This window comes from Plectropomus leopardus, chromosome 8 (genome assembly GCF_008729295.1).
Source record: "Plectropomus leopardus isolate mb chromosome 8, YSFRI_Pleo_2.0, whole genome shotgun sequence".
NCBI classification, from domain to species: Eukaryota; Metazoa; Chordata; class Actinopteri; order Perciformes; family Serranidae; genus Plectropomus; species Plectropomus leopardus.
In genome coordinates this window covers 5,550,715-5,567,380 of record NC_056470.1, presented here as the reverse complement: position 1 = coordinate 5,567,380, position 16,666 = coordinate 5,550,715, and the positions used below count along the sequence as shown (strand labels likewise).

The following is a 16,666-nucleotide window of genomic DNA, read 5'->3' as shown; positions in this document are numbered from 1 at the left end:
CGGAGCTCTGAACTTCTGAATTAATTGAAGCAGAGGCTCTTTGTGATTGGTATTGGTAACTCTATCTCAATAATGGAAACAATGTTGTCTCAGCAGAGGAGGGTTTAGCCCTGTGCGAGGTTGTCTGGAGAGGAGAGGAGAGGATGAGGAGGTGAGTGGATGGTTCCAAAGTCTAAAAGCTTTCGAGAGACTCACCTCTGGTCAGATGGGTTCTCCAGAGACTCAGGACTTAAGGGAGCAGGGGAGAAAGTCAACGGCATGCAGTGTAAGCGCAAGAGGCCAGAAGGAAAGAAGGAAGGAAGGAAGGAAGGATGTCGTGAGCCCGCTGGGGGAGGGGTTTGGGGGGGCTCACAGAGGTCTAGTTTAGACCCAGAGCTGCAAAACGTATCTGCTCTACAACAATATCGACCATGCAAACAGTCGATAACAAGCGCTGTGTGATCATAAGGAAGTGTGTAGCTTAGACCAGATCACACCACAACCATAAAAGGAAGTTCTCGAGGGAACTAGTCAGATCAGGATGCATGACTAATGCACCAAAATGCTCTGGGAAGAAGCATTTTTTTTTTTTTTAATGTGAGCATCAAGATTAAGTACACTCATAGTCAGTGTCCACACAGGTGCAAAGGATACTTTAGGAGGATTTTCACTGCTGAAAGATGGCCTATTTAGAAAACTGGAATGTCTATAAAGTGGAAAGATGCTGCAAGAAGCTTTTGCCTAATAGGTAGAAACCTACAACTACCAGAATGCACTGCGTTACACCAGACCAATAAATGCTCAGTAAGCGAAAATATGTTTCTAAAAACATCTGAAATATGCAATGAAATATGCAACGAAATATGCAACGCTGTAACAGAATCTTGGTTTATATTTTATCAGCACTGCTTAATTTTACCGTTTTGTCTTCTTTTTATAGGCCCTCAGTCTTCACTATGCAGTATGGCTCCCACTTCCTGTTCACAAACTCTTGCAGCTTATTACAGCTAAACACCAGGCTTACATTTGTTTCTAAAACTTTTAGGTGAGAAATTGGCAGTGCAGTTACATAATCTTGATTTAAATTCAATCAATGCTGCATACTTTTACTGTGTGACTGGATTTTGGCTCAAGTTTAACCCTTTGAAACCTGAGTAAACTGTCTTGATTTCTTTCAAAAACAGGGGAGGAAGGCAATGAGGGAAAAATTACCAAAATTAGCAAGAAATTGGCACAAAAAAAAAAATTATATATATAAATACTTGAAAAAGAGCAAAAAACACCTACAACAGACCCCAAACAAACAAACAAAACAAGAAAATATGTGAAAAAAATTGCTTCAAAAAACAACAATTTAGGTTTCTGGACACATTTTCCCAGCTTTCAAATGATTTTTTTCCCCCTCTACAAATTTTTGCAGTTTGCAAAGGACCTCTTGTTTTACTCCCTCATTTTCAAAAGAAATCAAACCAATTTTCTAACAGTTTAAAAGTTTAAATACCTGTGAGAGTTGTCTGAACAAAGCAAAAATAAGCGACGTCTTATCCAGGTTTCAAAGGGTGCCCTTCTATACTCATTTTGTCCTGTGGTGGCAGCATAGGTGGTGGACAATACGGAGTATAGCCTGTAGCTCGAGACACAGCTCCACCAGTCAGGGAAACTCTGCCGGATGATGCATTTTGCATGACTTTGCGTCATCCGACTGAGTTTACCATGCATGAAGAGGGATATCTAGGCACTGGTTAGATGGAGGGAAGTTTATCACAGTTCTTTTAAACATGCTACCCACACTGTTATGATACAAAGATGGTTAAAAATCTGTAGTATCCCTTTAAAGTCAGCTTCCAATTATTGAACAACTCTATATTTATGGACGCCCCAGTCAGGCGGCAATTACCTTCTGTCTAGAGCTGGAAGCGTTGAATGAGAAAAATCGGGCAATTGTCAAAAAATGGGGTCAAGCGCCATATCATTTGAGAGTCAAGGCCAGATATGATTTGTCACAGAAATAATGGGGCGCTTGAGCAAATCGACCTGAGCTTTCAGATATGGGCAGGGAGGTGAAGGAGGAGCGATCCAAAGGCTGCTGTAAATAGTAGCAGCAGCATTAACCCAAGGTGAGCACTTGACATTTTGGCCTCACCCAGCTCTTAATGGCCTCTCGAGAAAATGTTTTCATTTCCTTTTACAAAATCAAATCACGCTGAATTGATCGGCACACCTTCAAAGCGCCGTGGCCAGAGCTCCGGTTTGCTTAGATTCGCGCTCATTGTGGCTCTTAGTAAATGTGACATCCATTAAACTTTTGACAGTCTGGCTCCAAGGACCACTGTCCCCCTCCTGCTAAGTGAGATTGATGCCCATGGCTACACACTGCGGAGATCTCAATTGGCGGTCTAATCTACAAAGGGAGACAAATCTGTGATTAACATGTCACTGCCTCTCTGTACGGCCGACTCCGTAATTATTCACAATTACAGTTAGAGATCTGGCAAAAACGAAATGACAGAAGCCCTGGCATGGATTGGAACTCTGGGCTGAATCCAGTCGGCTTAATTTGAGCTGAATTCTGCTTCGTCGTTTGTGGGATCTTTTTTTTCTTTATTAAAAAAAGAGGTTACTTACCGAGCTAATGAGCTGGAAGAAAAACCCTTAATAACTAAGTCATGACCGAGGGCTTTCCCAAGCAGAAACTCTGCAGGCACCAGAAACTAGGTTAAGGGGTATTTAGTATATCCTCCTCTTGCAGTTTTTTTAACGTTCATTTCCCACATAACAGATTCAGCGTAAAGTGCACGGCAATTCATTTTGTTTATGAACGAGTTACAACCATGCATAAAATATTGCACATTCTTTGTACACAATTCATTTTCTCGGAGGGGGTTGAGCACAATGCTTATCATGCACACATCCATGCTTCTCTTTGCACTGGGGGGAAAAAAAATGCAAGGATCTAATGACACTGCAAAATGTGTTTAAAAATAATGGAATCTGTCAAATTAAATCATGGATATGGAGCTTGAATGTAAAATCGTACTTTAACAGGGGGAGATGATTCCTGTGTGGAAATTATGACTGGATGTACTTTAATCTCTTCAATTGTGTTAACTATCAAAAAAATGGCTTTTTTCAGGGGAGGGGGAGGGGATTTGCTGTTAGTTGGGCTTGATTTGAAGCTGGGCAAACACCCAGTCGCAAAGTCTACTTACTCTGGGATCTCATTGGTCAGTTGGCTTGAGTAAAAAAGGAAAGACAGTGAAGGACATTTATATGAGACAACACGTGTGTTGGACAACGACAAGGGAGGTCAGACTCAAGGACAGGACAAAGCTCACACAAACAGCAAAGTAACTAACCCACACACAAACACACACACATATGCGACAAGAGTTCTCCAGCCAGTTGTTTCGGAGTGGGCGTGCGTCTCCATGGGAGTGTGATGATCTGCAGGCTCTGACCCGGTTTTCACACCTGAGTGTTTGTGTGAAGAGCTGCGAGACGGAGATATAGAGCCGTATGCTTGATGTCTTTTCAGGTTCATCACATAAACATTTTTGTTTATGCCAACCTGGAGGCACACTCCTGCCAACCTTGTAGATGGATGGGAGAGTAAAAATGTCTCATCAGCTGCCTAAAGGGACACGATTCCTTTCTTTTTTTTTTTTCTTTTACACCCGCTCCAAAAACCATTTTACACTTCTTTCTATTTACACAGTGTTCAAAATTACATGCGACGTGTCTACGCATGCCAGTGTTTTTACGGCCAACAGTCACGTTAGAATAAAAAGTTGTGTGCTTATTGTCCGGTGTGTGCTGAGCAGGGGACCACAGAGCGAACTGAGCGCGCTCAGGGCAAACACTGTGATTGTTAACCGTCTCGCTAATTAGTGAAATCCTGTCAAAAGCGGAGCACGACTGCCATGGACAGGGGGATGAGCTATTAGCCAAGCGCCTAGTTCACCCTGAAGCCTCGGCGCTGATGATATCATCCACACTGTCAGCACGGCTTTCCAAGGGAAGAGATGAATAGACAGAGGGGTTATTTGGCTAATAGCTATTACAATGGAGATGTTGGATGAAGCTGAGTAGATGAGGATGTTCCCCTTGTCCTCTTCCTTACCTCTTTGTAACGGCGTTGTGGTACTCGATGAACGTCCGCCCGTCAAAGGCAATGGCCTCGGTCTCTCCGGCGGATTTCTCGTAGATGGCTGCAAAGGAAGCAGGGGGGTGGAATATTGTTCAGAGGGATGAGATCACACCAATCAATAAGACAGAGGGTTCAGTTATCAGAGCTGAAGGCAATGGAGTGTGAGCAAATGGGACGGGGGGGAAGTGTTGGTGCGTTTGTAGTTTTAATTAACGTGAAAGGGACAGCCGGCCACACGCACAAGGTTAATGGCGAAGGCAGCGACTGAGTGTGTGAGACGGATCGGCCCAGAGTGAGTATATGTCTGGCAGGGTGACATGAGGATGATGAAAGGGATGTGCAACCCTTGAAAAAAGCATTTCATGAATATTCAACTGGCACGTTTCGTCGTTTTCATAACTGCTGCTTTACTCTGAAATCAATGCATAATAACCCTAACATAAAGGAGACGGCACACATCTTATAGCGACATTATTACTACTGCTCAGACAGAACACAATGGAAACAAAGGTCTTCTGAGCAGAAAAAAAAATGAAACTAGTTCTTCACCTTTAATTGAGGCAAGCCAAGAACAAGCTGTGCTACATAAAGTATTGCCGATTTCAGTCCCACTCATCAGACTTTCAAAGCAGCCAAAATGCTGCCATGTTTCCTTTCAGAGCACATAATGTTGGATGAGGAAATAGAACAATCTGCACAGTTACAATGATTCATTGCAATTTCACACTGCCATGATGAGGTGAGCTCAAGCCAGCAAGTATCGCTACTTGTTGGCCCACACAGAGACCAACAAACCGATCCTTACAAATACATTTGGGGTAAAAAGCATCAAGATTCACTTTCACTTTGAAGTAAGACAAAAATAAATGTAATATGACTGCATGGATAGACGATGGCACTTACTGTTCTGACAGTGTCCCCCTGAGAATCCACTGAGGCAAACGCATTCGTAGGTGTCCAGCATGGGGTTGCAGCGGCCGCCATTATGGCAGGGTTCCTGGGAACACGGGTGCTCCTGGAACATGGCAACGTTGTTGGAGCGGAGGGCGTTCTCCTCTCTGAGGATGGGGGTGCCCATCAGAATGATCTGGGGGCAGGGGCACACAGGGTTAAAGGGGTACACCTAAGACTTTAAGCATAGTTTAGGTTAAATACAAAGGGTCGGCTTGCTAGTCATGTTTAGTACAGTTTGTGAAAGCAGTTGTTTTTCTATATTCTGTGGCTCTGGAGCAGTGTTTTCAAGTCTGAAAAAATAACCCTCATGATGTCATTAGTTTGCACTTGCATACATTTACATAATATAAGTTCTGTGTTACAAACTTCAGTCATAAAGTTGAAAGATGTGGACATTAACCAGGGAAAGTAAAAGAAAAGAAATACCATTGGTTGCATGGGGCATGTAGTATCCAACCCCTCTGAAACCCACCTGTCAATGTGGCTGGTGGATTCCAAAATCTACCAGCCACTCACCTAACTAGCATTGCCTTTTTGGCTGACAAGTGAATCAAATTTAGCATCATCTGGTTGGTGGCTGGTGCTAAATTCCATCCCTGAGCTTGACCCATACTAGGGATTGATGCTGGGTTCTGGTCGATGCTGGAAGGTCAGAATTTCCCAGTTGAAATTTCTAACTTGTGTCTAAGTGTTCCAACTTCACAACACTAAAAATTGGGTAAAAAAGGGGGGCTAATGACAAACTGATGTTAATTTACAGTTTATACTGTAAAATTAACATCAGTTAATTTTGTACACATTATAGTTTACAATAAGGAAGTTTGGTGTTCCAATTCAACCTTTAGAAAGTCAGAAACGTTTGAGCTCCAAATTGTCTAAAGCACGACATTAAAGCTGGGATATCTAGACCATATTTCATTTTGAAGCTTTTTGTTACAAGTTCTCTATTTGGAGTCCTTCAACTTTACAGAAGTACACTAAAATAAATCTGTGAAATGCCACTTTAAATACCCAGAAAACTTTGTTTCAGATCTTAGATATTTCTCTGACATAAATATTCATTACTAATTAGGAAATAATTGAAATTTAAGTTTGGATGAAACCATCTATAGGTTTTATCAAGACTGTGTGGGTGTCGTTTCATCAGAGAGCCGCTTGGCAACATAAGCAATCATTACATTTAGATTAAAATGTGTCTAATTCTTTTTTTAAAGATAGATTTTTTTGGGCTTTTCTCAATGCCTTTATTAGATAGGACAGATATATCGTGAAAGGGGGAGCGAGAGAGAAGGGATGACATGCAGAAAAGGGCAGAAGCTGGACACGAACCTGCAGCCGCCACAGCAAAGACACAGCTTCTGTACATGGGACGCCTGCTCTACCAACTGAGTCACTGGGCACCCCTAAATGTTTCTAATTCTGATTGCACAGAAATATGTGACATTTCTTTTTTCCATGTCAGCCTAGCCTACTTCAGACTATAAGAAGAAAAAAAAGGACAAAAATAGAAATACAGATATATGTCATGTTGAAAATAATCTTAACTGTCTGAGCTTTTTACAGAATATTGTGTGTTTGTGCAGGTACGTTCTCTGCTAGTAGAAGCTGAATGAGAATATATTTTTTCAGGACTTCTGATATCTAGCATACTGTATCTTCTATACAGTAAATACAAAGGGCAAACTCTACCAAGGCTAACACTGTGGTTGAAAGTCAGACATAGAGGCCATAGAAGTGCAATATGAATGTTCGGTTTAAAATCCGGGTTTCTACATTTTGGACCAACTGTCTGTAAGCTTAGACAGCTAAATCAGTATAATCTCATAAATCATACACAGATCTGTGTTTATGTAATGCACTTGATATTAATTTTGCCTCTCTTTGGAGGGTTACCTTTATAATTCTTATCTTGTTTTTAAATCTCTTAGCTTGATTCCAATGCTTTTGTTTGCAGATTCATCTGATTTATTTTTCTCTCTAACAAAACACTTGAGGATTAGTTTGCAGCCAGTCTTGGTTGTTATCCAAAAGGAAAGCATCAGGTTATGGGTCCATTGTGTTTTCTGCTGAATGATCATTAAACCTTATTATCAGAGCACACACTAGGAACAAACAACTTTGTAGAGTGATACTGTAGATTCTTTCTTCCAGTTGATTTTTCTACTTTTAAGACAAGCTTGTGATGGATTTTTTCGTATGGTCATGTACTACAGCCACGCTACTGCAGGTGTTAACATTACATGACTTACAAGGTACATGTAGCTACATGCTAACATCAGGGAAACTGTAAATTTCTTTATGATTTTAGATTATGTTCTTATAAGAACATGTCCGGTTGTGTTTAGAAGCCTTTATTGATTTTCTCTGCAGAAATTGCTGCTAAACTCAGTTACAGTCATTGCCTGACTGCAGGCACACTGCTACATGTAGCTACATGCTAGCATCAGGGAAACATGTAATATTGGTTGCTGCTGTTATACATGTCTGCCCAATTTGCATCATATTCTTGCTGGAACTTGTCTGATTGTGTTTAGAAGCTTTAAAGGGTAATTTTTCACAGAAGAAATGCCGCTAAACTTAGTTACAGTCATTGCCTGGTTGCAAGCACACTGCTACATGTAGCTACTTGCTAATGTCAGGGAAACATATAATCTTGGTTGTCAGTGTTGTTAATTTCTACTAGATTTCAGATCATATTGCTGATGGAACATGTTAACTTGTTAAGATTTATTTTATTTACCTGCTTTATTGGTGATTTAATAATAAATGCTGCTTTACTTCGTTATTGCCGTTCCCTGGTTACAATACAGAAGACCAAGACATGCTGACCAATCAGAGCATACTGGGCTTTTTGAGAAGGGGGCTTAAAGAAGTGGGTACTAAAACAGAGTGTCTTAGACAGAAGGTGAATACAGCTGTTCAGGTATATACAGTATGAGAAAAATAAAGTGTTTTTGAACATTAAAGCATGTTAAAATGTTCTTGTAAAACCCAAAATACAACCTGAAAATAAGCGTAAAAAGTCCCCTTTAAACAGTGCATCCGACTGAGAATATATACCGTCATAATTAATTATTCCCTACAGGCCAAGTAAGACAAAAGCCACATTTAGCTTTTGATTAGCTCAAAACTGTCAAGGGAAAGTTTGCAGAAGAGAACTAATGACAAGTTTGCACAAACAGTAACATCCTGCCTTTGTTCTGCTGGGTTATTTTTGGCACTTAGAGATGAGCTTTTTGCTGAAAAGTGGAGGGAAAAAAACAAACTGGAAAGCTGTCAGGGAAAGATCTGAGAATAGTGAAAGGGAGGGACTTCAAAATGTGCATTCTATTATTAGTGCATGCTAATCCAAATGAGCAGAGCCACTGCCCGTCACAGTGTGAGCTTATAATGGAAAATTACTAATACGGGGGTCTGTAGTATGACAGCTGGACAGCTAATAACTTATCATTGGAATTTTTTGCAGTTGGCACAAGGACCCAGAGTCATTAAAATAACATATATACATTTGCAGAATCTGCAAGCAAGGTAATGATATAATACTTCTTCAAGAAATAGAGGCTTGTAAACATTTACCTTTTGGATTGTTCCCTTGAAGCCATCCGTGAGTGCAGCCACTCTTGCTAGTCGGCTGTAATCGGGAGCTCCGCCAACAAAAAGAGACTCTTTCAGGTTAAGATCTACGTGCAGATTCTGATGAGACAGGACACAAAGCGGTATGGTGAAGCAGAGCTGTAAAAACTCTACAAAAAAGCTCCACATACATCTTTAAAAACACCCAATTTAATCTTTTCCACACCCCATCTCCAATTCCTCTCAGAGGTTTTCTTTTCAGGACGTAATGTTTTATGGTTGTACTTCCAGTGCGTGAGAAAGTTAATGTATGTGTTTGTGTCCAGGGAGCTTCAAATAAGTTGTATCTTTTTGGTCAGGATATAAAGACTGAGATTAATAAACCATATTTGCAGGCATGTCACAGTCATATAGATTGTCCCATTAAAAAAAAAAAGTTATCCATATTGTAGCCGACAGAAGCTTTAACTGCACTCCCTCGCCTTCTTTCCACGTCAATACACTTGATACATTACAACATAATTGATTTCTATGTCTCTCAGAGAGAGTGGTCAATTATCCTCTATCTGTGAGACATAAAAAGCGACTACAAAGGGAAATCAGGAGCAGGCCGGACTTGAGATATGGATGGTTCTTAACAGACATCTCTAATGAATGGCTGATCATAAGCACCGACCTTTCAAACAGTTGAGTGTGGAGATGTTAATTGCAATTCATTTGTGCGGCAGACGGCTATGAAATTCGATTCTTTCCACCAAACCTTTGGGACAATTGCTTTGCATTAGCAAGGTGCTGCTTCCCTCTTTTGCGTGCAAGAGGCGGCCCACTTCAGAAGGAAGGAATTAATGATCTTTATTTTATGTAGAGCAGTAATTGCCAGAGGGGCAAAGTGGAGTTAATTGCTGGAAAAATGATGGAAGGGACCAAATAAACAAGGCTTTGTGAAGGCAAGCTGGCACTGACTCGGCTTTTATTTAGGATGGGATTTGGAGTGCAGGAGGCAGCGGTGCTTGGCTGGAGCCCGGGGCTGTGTCACTGCACCTTGAGCCGCTTCCAACAGAGACAGGGTGGGGACTTTGGCCAAAGCTGCTGGACCCAGCTGTGGCTGGTGCTTTTAGGCTCAACCAGAAGTTGTCTCTTTATGTAGACCTTACTGCTCTGCAACACTCACAAAAAAGTTACAGATGCATATTGAGTATAGACTGTATATAAAAAAGGATGACATAACAGCTCCCGAAAAATAAAGCCAAAACATCTAAATTGCCTACTGGCGCTTTGCTACAATGTAGGTCATAAACCACGCCCCCTCAATGTTAGCGGATGAGACACAGGCCAAAGGAAAAACTCAAGGTTACAAAGGTAACCGCGTTTCTCTGATAACATGAGTGAGGTATCTCACTATGCTGTCTGGTGAGATCTGGAGCAAATTTTAAAAAGATAGGTCAACGTACACGTCAAGCTTTTTCCACCCCCCATAGTTGGTGTCTGTCATTTAAGGTAGTTCTGATCACCCTTATGTATGTTCAAGTATTTGTTTTCTGGATACATTTGGTTTCAATTAGCAATTTCATGCTACAAAAGGAGTTTAGCTATATATTTGCGGCATCTTGCCACAATTAAAACATCTGCCGACACACAGGAGACTTTCTATTTTTGGAGCTGGACTGCTCATTGGGAGCGTTGATGACATATATATACTCATTGCATCACAGTCGCAGAGCTCAGAGTGTACTCTGGGCACAGATGGAGCAGCAGAACGTCAGGCAAAGTGAAAATGAAACCTTATCATTCATTGTACTAGCTCTAAAAGTTTGCATTCACTCACAGCAGCTGCTCTCATCTATTGATCTGATTTGATCAGCTCTGAAATTGTTGACAGATCAATTATCCAACCTGAGGGAAAAAAGAACTTATGGAGAGCTCCACATTCGCAATGTTCACAGACTTGCAAAAACCTCAGAATTTAGAGAGGGCACACAGAATGATACAAAGGGACACACAAGCATTTATCCCTTTGAAACCTGAGAAAGTCTGCTGGATTTCTTTCAAAAACATATAAACGCAATGAGCAACATGAGGAGAAATTACCCCAAAATTTGCAAGAAATTAGTAAAAAAGTGCAAATTGGCACAAAACAAAAAAAGAAAAATAGAAAAGTAAAAAAACAAATGAGGAAGGACTTGAAAAAATGCTTTAAAAAATAACAATTCTTAAACAAACTTTTCAATATACAGTTATGCTAATTATTAATGTAGTTTTCTAGTGATTTTCCCCAAGCCTAATAGTTTTCTAAGTCTACTAATTACTTGTGATTTGTGAGACATTTCCCTTTAAGCTGCTTGCTCTTGTTTTCTAAACAAATCAGACTGATTTGCTCAGGGCTCAATGGTTTAAATAGCTGTGACATGTGTCTAAACACAGCACGAGATAAGTAATGTTCATCCAGGTTACACAGGGTTAAAAGAAGAACAAAAAACCCTGAAAGTTTGCAGTCTTTAACTCCATCAATGCGAAGATCGCTATGTGCGACTCGGCTTCAAATGACATCACGAGAGCAAGATGGCAGCAGGATATTTTGGCTTCATTTTTCCACAGTGGAGATGCATTCTCCATCTTTATATACAGTCTATGATACTGAGCCTGTTCCACTGGACTTTTTGATCTCGTTTGTCTTAATAATGTGGTTCTTTGAGCACACACTACCTATGTAAAGTTACTTTTCTAAGACTCTACAGTGAGATTTCATGCAATGAATTGATGCATTATGGTCTGTTTTGTCTCACACAGGTAATCACGTGCACCTGGTGAGAGAGGACAGCTGGTTTTTATGGAGTGATTCTCGCCCGGTGAGTGTTTGTGTTGTTATTGGCGAGTGAGTGACTTGAGTGAAAGAGTGAGCGACTTCATGATATTATGGAGGACTGCTCCTGTTTGCAGTAGAAGTGAGAGCAGATGACAAAAGAACAGCTCGGCTTGGCTTGGCACCTCACCGTCTCCAACGGTATATTTCCTCCCCTTCGCTCGCCTCCCCTGTCTTTGCACTCACTTTTCGACAGCCACGCGGCACTGGCGTAATGTCCCCTCCTACGCCAGACTAATGAAGACGTTCCTTTGTTGCTAAAAACAATGGCCGTCACAAAGATGACTGTCTTCTTTCCTTCTTCCCTCCCACCTTCTCACCCCCTTCCACCCCCACAGCAGATGGACTGAGGTGAAAGCCAAACCGCGTTCTTTAAGAGCATCTCTGCTTCAGTGCTGTTTGTGTGTGTGTTTGTGTGTATGGGCTTATGAAATGGCAAAGTTTTTCTCCAGAACTGGCACCTTTAAAGCTGCCCGCAGCTCTGAAGAAGTACCTTTTTTATTCAGTGCTGTTGTTGCATGGAGAGATGGGGGTGAGAGGACATAGTGGAGGACTCAAATGAAACATGGGCTTAAGTGTGACTGGGACTTGTCTCATTACCTTGCGTGATTTCTTATTTCCAGACAGCACATCATAGAGAAGGAAAGAAAATGGGGAGGAAGAGAGTTATTAGGGGAAGACTAGTAGGTGTCTGTGCACAGAGAGGCATGCAGAGCCAGAGCTAGGAAGTGCAAAAGCCCACAAAACACACACTCACATATACACTCAAGTACACACACCCTGGGCAGCAATTTGAAAGCATTACACACAGCTGCAGTGTAGCACAGACAAGTGAGATAAGTACATCAAATAAGGATATAAGACATGTGAAGAACCCTTTTTTTGCACATGCACTTTTGCATTATATGCCCTCTGTGTAGTGGTGGAAAGTACATTTACTCAAGTTCTGTACTTAAGTGCAAATCTGAGGTACTTTAGTTGTGTCTTTTCTTTTCATGCCACTTTATACTTTTACTCCAGTACATCTCAGAGGGAAATATTTTACTTCTTAATTCACTACATTAATATGAAAGCTCTAGCTGCTGGTTACTTTACGAAATAAGACTTTTGCATAAACACAAAAGAATACCTTATAAAATATGATATTTTGCTATAAATTAAATTAGCCAAAAGTTCATACAAGTATAGCTGAAACAATACATTGATTTATTAATTAGTCAATTGACAGAAAAATTATTATTATTGTTGAACTCAATTACTATTTCATGTGTAACACTTTCTTTTAATAAATATTTAAATAATTTCCCTTTTTTTAAAAATAATTTTGACTTTTTTGGGGTGTGTTGTTCAATTTTATTTTTTAGATTTTTATGCACTGGGTACTTGTACTTTCAATTCTTTCATTATATATTCCTGATTACACTTACTTACTTAGGGACTGTTCATTATTTATGAGAGGAGAAGGGAAAGTGCAAAACAAAAAATAATATTTTAAGCACTTGGGGATGGACTTACAGGAGTGACATACAACTTTAGATGGTTGCATTTTGTTTTTAATCTTAAATAGTCTCTGAACCCCTGCCACTCCCTCCTTTGATATATAACGAACAGTCCCTTACTTTTACTTCAGTAACACCTTCAATGCAGGACTTTTACTCAGAACACAGTATTTACCAATGTTGAGTCAGTACTTTTACTTTTACTGTATACTTCCTCCACCACTGCTCAACCACAAAGCTGTGCAAGTGTGAGTTTACACCTAAAGAGAGTGAATACAAATAAGACAGCAAGTCTAAGAAGGCCATGCATGAAGCAGATGGTGCCATTAAGAAAAGATGAGAAGAAAAAAAACATCATGGATGAGAGACGGTGAGCAGTGCCACTTCACCCAACCTCATTTACAGACTGCTGCCACTGAAGGAAAGGTGAAGAAGATTCATCTCTCCTCTCTGTACCTACGTGCCTTTGATAGTATGCACTTTATCACGCTGGCAGCCGAGCCAACTTTGATATGATGAACGCTCCCAACATACGATCCATACATGTGCCTGTGTGTGACCGCCTTTGATATGATTTCAGATCCTCTAAGCAAAGCGTGCTATAGCTCCCTCCTAATTCTTACAGCAGGAGTGGGAGAGAATTAGCTGAGAGCCACACTGGATGGGGTCTCTGCATTGAGCTCCATAACTAGTCTGAGCTCATCCCTTGCGCCCCCCCCTCCAACCCCCTCCCTAGCCATCTTCGCTCTCCTCTAACTCTCTTCTTTTAATAAGATTTTCTGCCTCTGTTGCTGGAGTAAAACACAATTACCATACGGACGATGGGAGGCAGTGGGGGAAGGACAGAGCAGTGAGAGAAGAAAAAAAAAGAAGATAGACGGAGGAGAGCGTCTTAGAGGAAGATGATGGAGTTGACAGAGTGCATGTTCATCATCACAAATTACACTGGTTAATATAATTGGATGACTTACAGGCTTATCAAACTATTAAATCGCCTTCATTTGAAAGCATGTACCTGCTTTATTGGTCTAGACGCGGGGCTGAGGAGTTTCATTACGCTCTCCTCGCTGCTGCTACTGTATCTCCTTTATCTGCCTCCTCTTCCCCAGACACCACCTCAAAGGCTGAATTTATAAAAATCGACTGTATACCAGCAGTAAAAGCTGCTTTTGCTTTCTGCATGCAAGTTTTATCTCCAGTCCGTCAGCAAGCTGAAAGGCTGAGTTTTATTTTTTATTTTTTTTTGGAATTATAGGACTTCTAAAATTAAGACAGCTTGTCAAACTGGCCCTCTACATCTGGAGCTCTCCCTCTTACCTTGACGGATGTCAGGGGATAGCGGAATATATTCAGCAAATCAAGCCGACAGAACGGCGCGGTGTGAAGCGGTGTGGAAAACCTTAGCAAAGTGGGGAAAGTTTGCTGATTCAAACTGTGCCTGAAGCGGCAAGTTGAACCAAGGGCAAAATAAAGGGGGGGGGGGGGGCACTAACACCCGAGGCTGTGGCGATGACATGATAAGAGATGATCAAACAAATACATTATATACGGCACAAGTATGGCTCAGCATAGGACAGGCCCATCAGCCCACGATCATCCGTTAGCAGGAGCTTGTTAGCGTTCTTACCGGTGCCTCTCCTCGGACAGGATCCTTCTTGTTCACCATGATCTCTCCTTTGCGGTTGGAGCGCTCCAGGTTGATGGTGTTCCACACATTCAGCTGGATTGGTTCCTTACTCCTGAAGTACACACACACATACACACACACACACACACACACTCAGGTGAATCATCTAGTAGGAAACACAGGCTCATTAAAAACACATTGCTATGTTCAGTATGTCCTTTACCTGCAGCATGTTCACCGTTTATTTTATATGATTAAAGCACTCAAAAAACGTTTCCTTCTCTTGCTCTAATATAGTACTAACATTGGAAAATAGTACCAGGAGAAGTGACCACACCAATCCTCGCTGCCCTTCACTGGTTATCTGTGAGTTGTAGAACTGATTTCAAGATTTTACTGCTTGTTTTTAAAGCGCTGAATAGTCAGGCTGCCGCCTCTGTCTGTGGCTTGTTAACTCCATATGAGCCTGATTGCTGCCTGAGATCCTCCCACAAAGCTCCACTAATGGCTCCAAAATCTCATCCTGTCTATAACAGCGACTGTTGCTATCCAGGCCCCTCAGCTGTGGGACTAAACTTAATGACCTTTTCCTAAATCTCTTCTTAAAACTCACTTTTATCATTTGGCCTTTTCTTAACTGATGATATTTATTTTTTACATTATTTTACCTTGTTTCCTAACTTGTACACATTGATTTTAGCTTTGTTATTGTTTTTGGCTTTTTTAAAGCACTTTGTAACTTTGCTTTGAAAAGCGCTATAAAAAATAAAATTATAAAAAAGGCTAAAATGGTACGGTGTGATTCTAGCTTTAGTATTTACATCTTGCAAGAATGAGCCTTGTCTCCGAGCAGATGCATGAGTAGAATAAAGATTGATAAATGGCACTACAACTAAAAGGAAATATGTATTTTTGATTATGGGGTGAAGTGGTTCTTTAGATGATGCCAACCTGATGGTGGCGGGTCCCTTCCCCAAGTCATAGCGGAACTCCAGGATCCCTTCATTGAGGGACAGAGAGATGAAGTCTCCTTTTCCGTCTGATTTTTGGCCGTTGTAGAAGATCAAACCGTTGGAGTCGTTGGCCATGAGAATCACTGTCATGCTGACCTTTTGACTGCAGAAACAGCACAAGCAAGAGTCAGATATATACAGCTATGCATACCTGGGATTCAAACAAAAGTTGCTTTCTTGCTTGTTGTCAGTGCACTGATATTCTGTCTATATGTAAATGAGGTAGAGATATTAGATATTCTACATGCAGAGAAGATGTGTTATTTGTGTGACATTGTGATTTCGGTTCAGGCTTAAAGCAGGCAGCTCTGCCTCAGGCACAGAACAAGCTTAGCCTATGAAAACTACACGGCATCCCGTGTTCAGTAATACATGTAAGTCTCGACGTGGTGTGTTTCATGCAGAGACATGGGACTTACCGCAGATCATGCCCGTAGAGATGGAGCCCCTTCAGCTCCAGGTAAGAGTCACCATTGAATAGTGGCATGTAAGCTCCTCTCCTATCAGCCACTGGAAAAACAAAGAGACCATATTCATCCTCAGGACCCGTTTTTGTTGCTGACAGAATTGAAATTCAGGGATAGTCAGTACATCTTTCAGGGGCCTGTCAGCGTTATGGAAAGAGATGGATTTGTGTTTTCATAGCCTTTGGGATTAAGACTTTCTCCTGACAGAAATTCAAACAAAAAAATTCAAAAACCCTTATGTCAGACTGATTACACAGCCCGCCACAGTGTAACAAAGAACCTTTGGAGACGTGTAGAGTTTAACACCACAGCCGGGACCCATGAAATAATGCGGCCATTGTATTTTGGCAGGCCTTTTTACAAATTCATGTCTCTGCGATGGGTCTACGTCTGGCTGTCCCGTTTCTGGCTGTCTGGAGTGATTAGGACAGGCACCGTGCCATCCCTCTAACAAGTGGCTTGACATTAAAAATCAGTCAAGTGTCACCCGGGGGTATGTGTTTATGGTGCCGTTTGCAAAAAAAAACTACCATCATTCAGAGGCTTG

General features: G+C 41.2%; 1 protein-coding gene across 1 annotated transcript in view; it reads right to left on the bottom strand.

Moving 5' to 3' along the window:
* The window catches only part of agrn (agrin), a 353,511-nt gene that overhangs the window by 10,855 nt on the left and 325,990 nt on the right, over positions 1-16,666 (bottom strand). Inside the window, 7 exon segments of the mRNA XM_042491203.1 lie at positions 4,100-4,187; positions 5,030-5,213; positions 8,657-8,773; positions 12,114-12,125; positions 14,640-14,751; positions 15,591-15,755; positions 16,072-16,162. Of these exon segments, the coding sequence (XP_042347137.1) occupies positions 4,100-4,187; positions 5,030-5,213; positions 8,657-8,773; positions 12,114-12,125; positions 14,640-14,751; positions 15,591-15,755; positions 16,072-16,162 (769 nt within the window).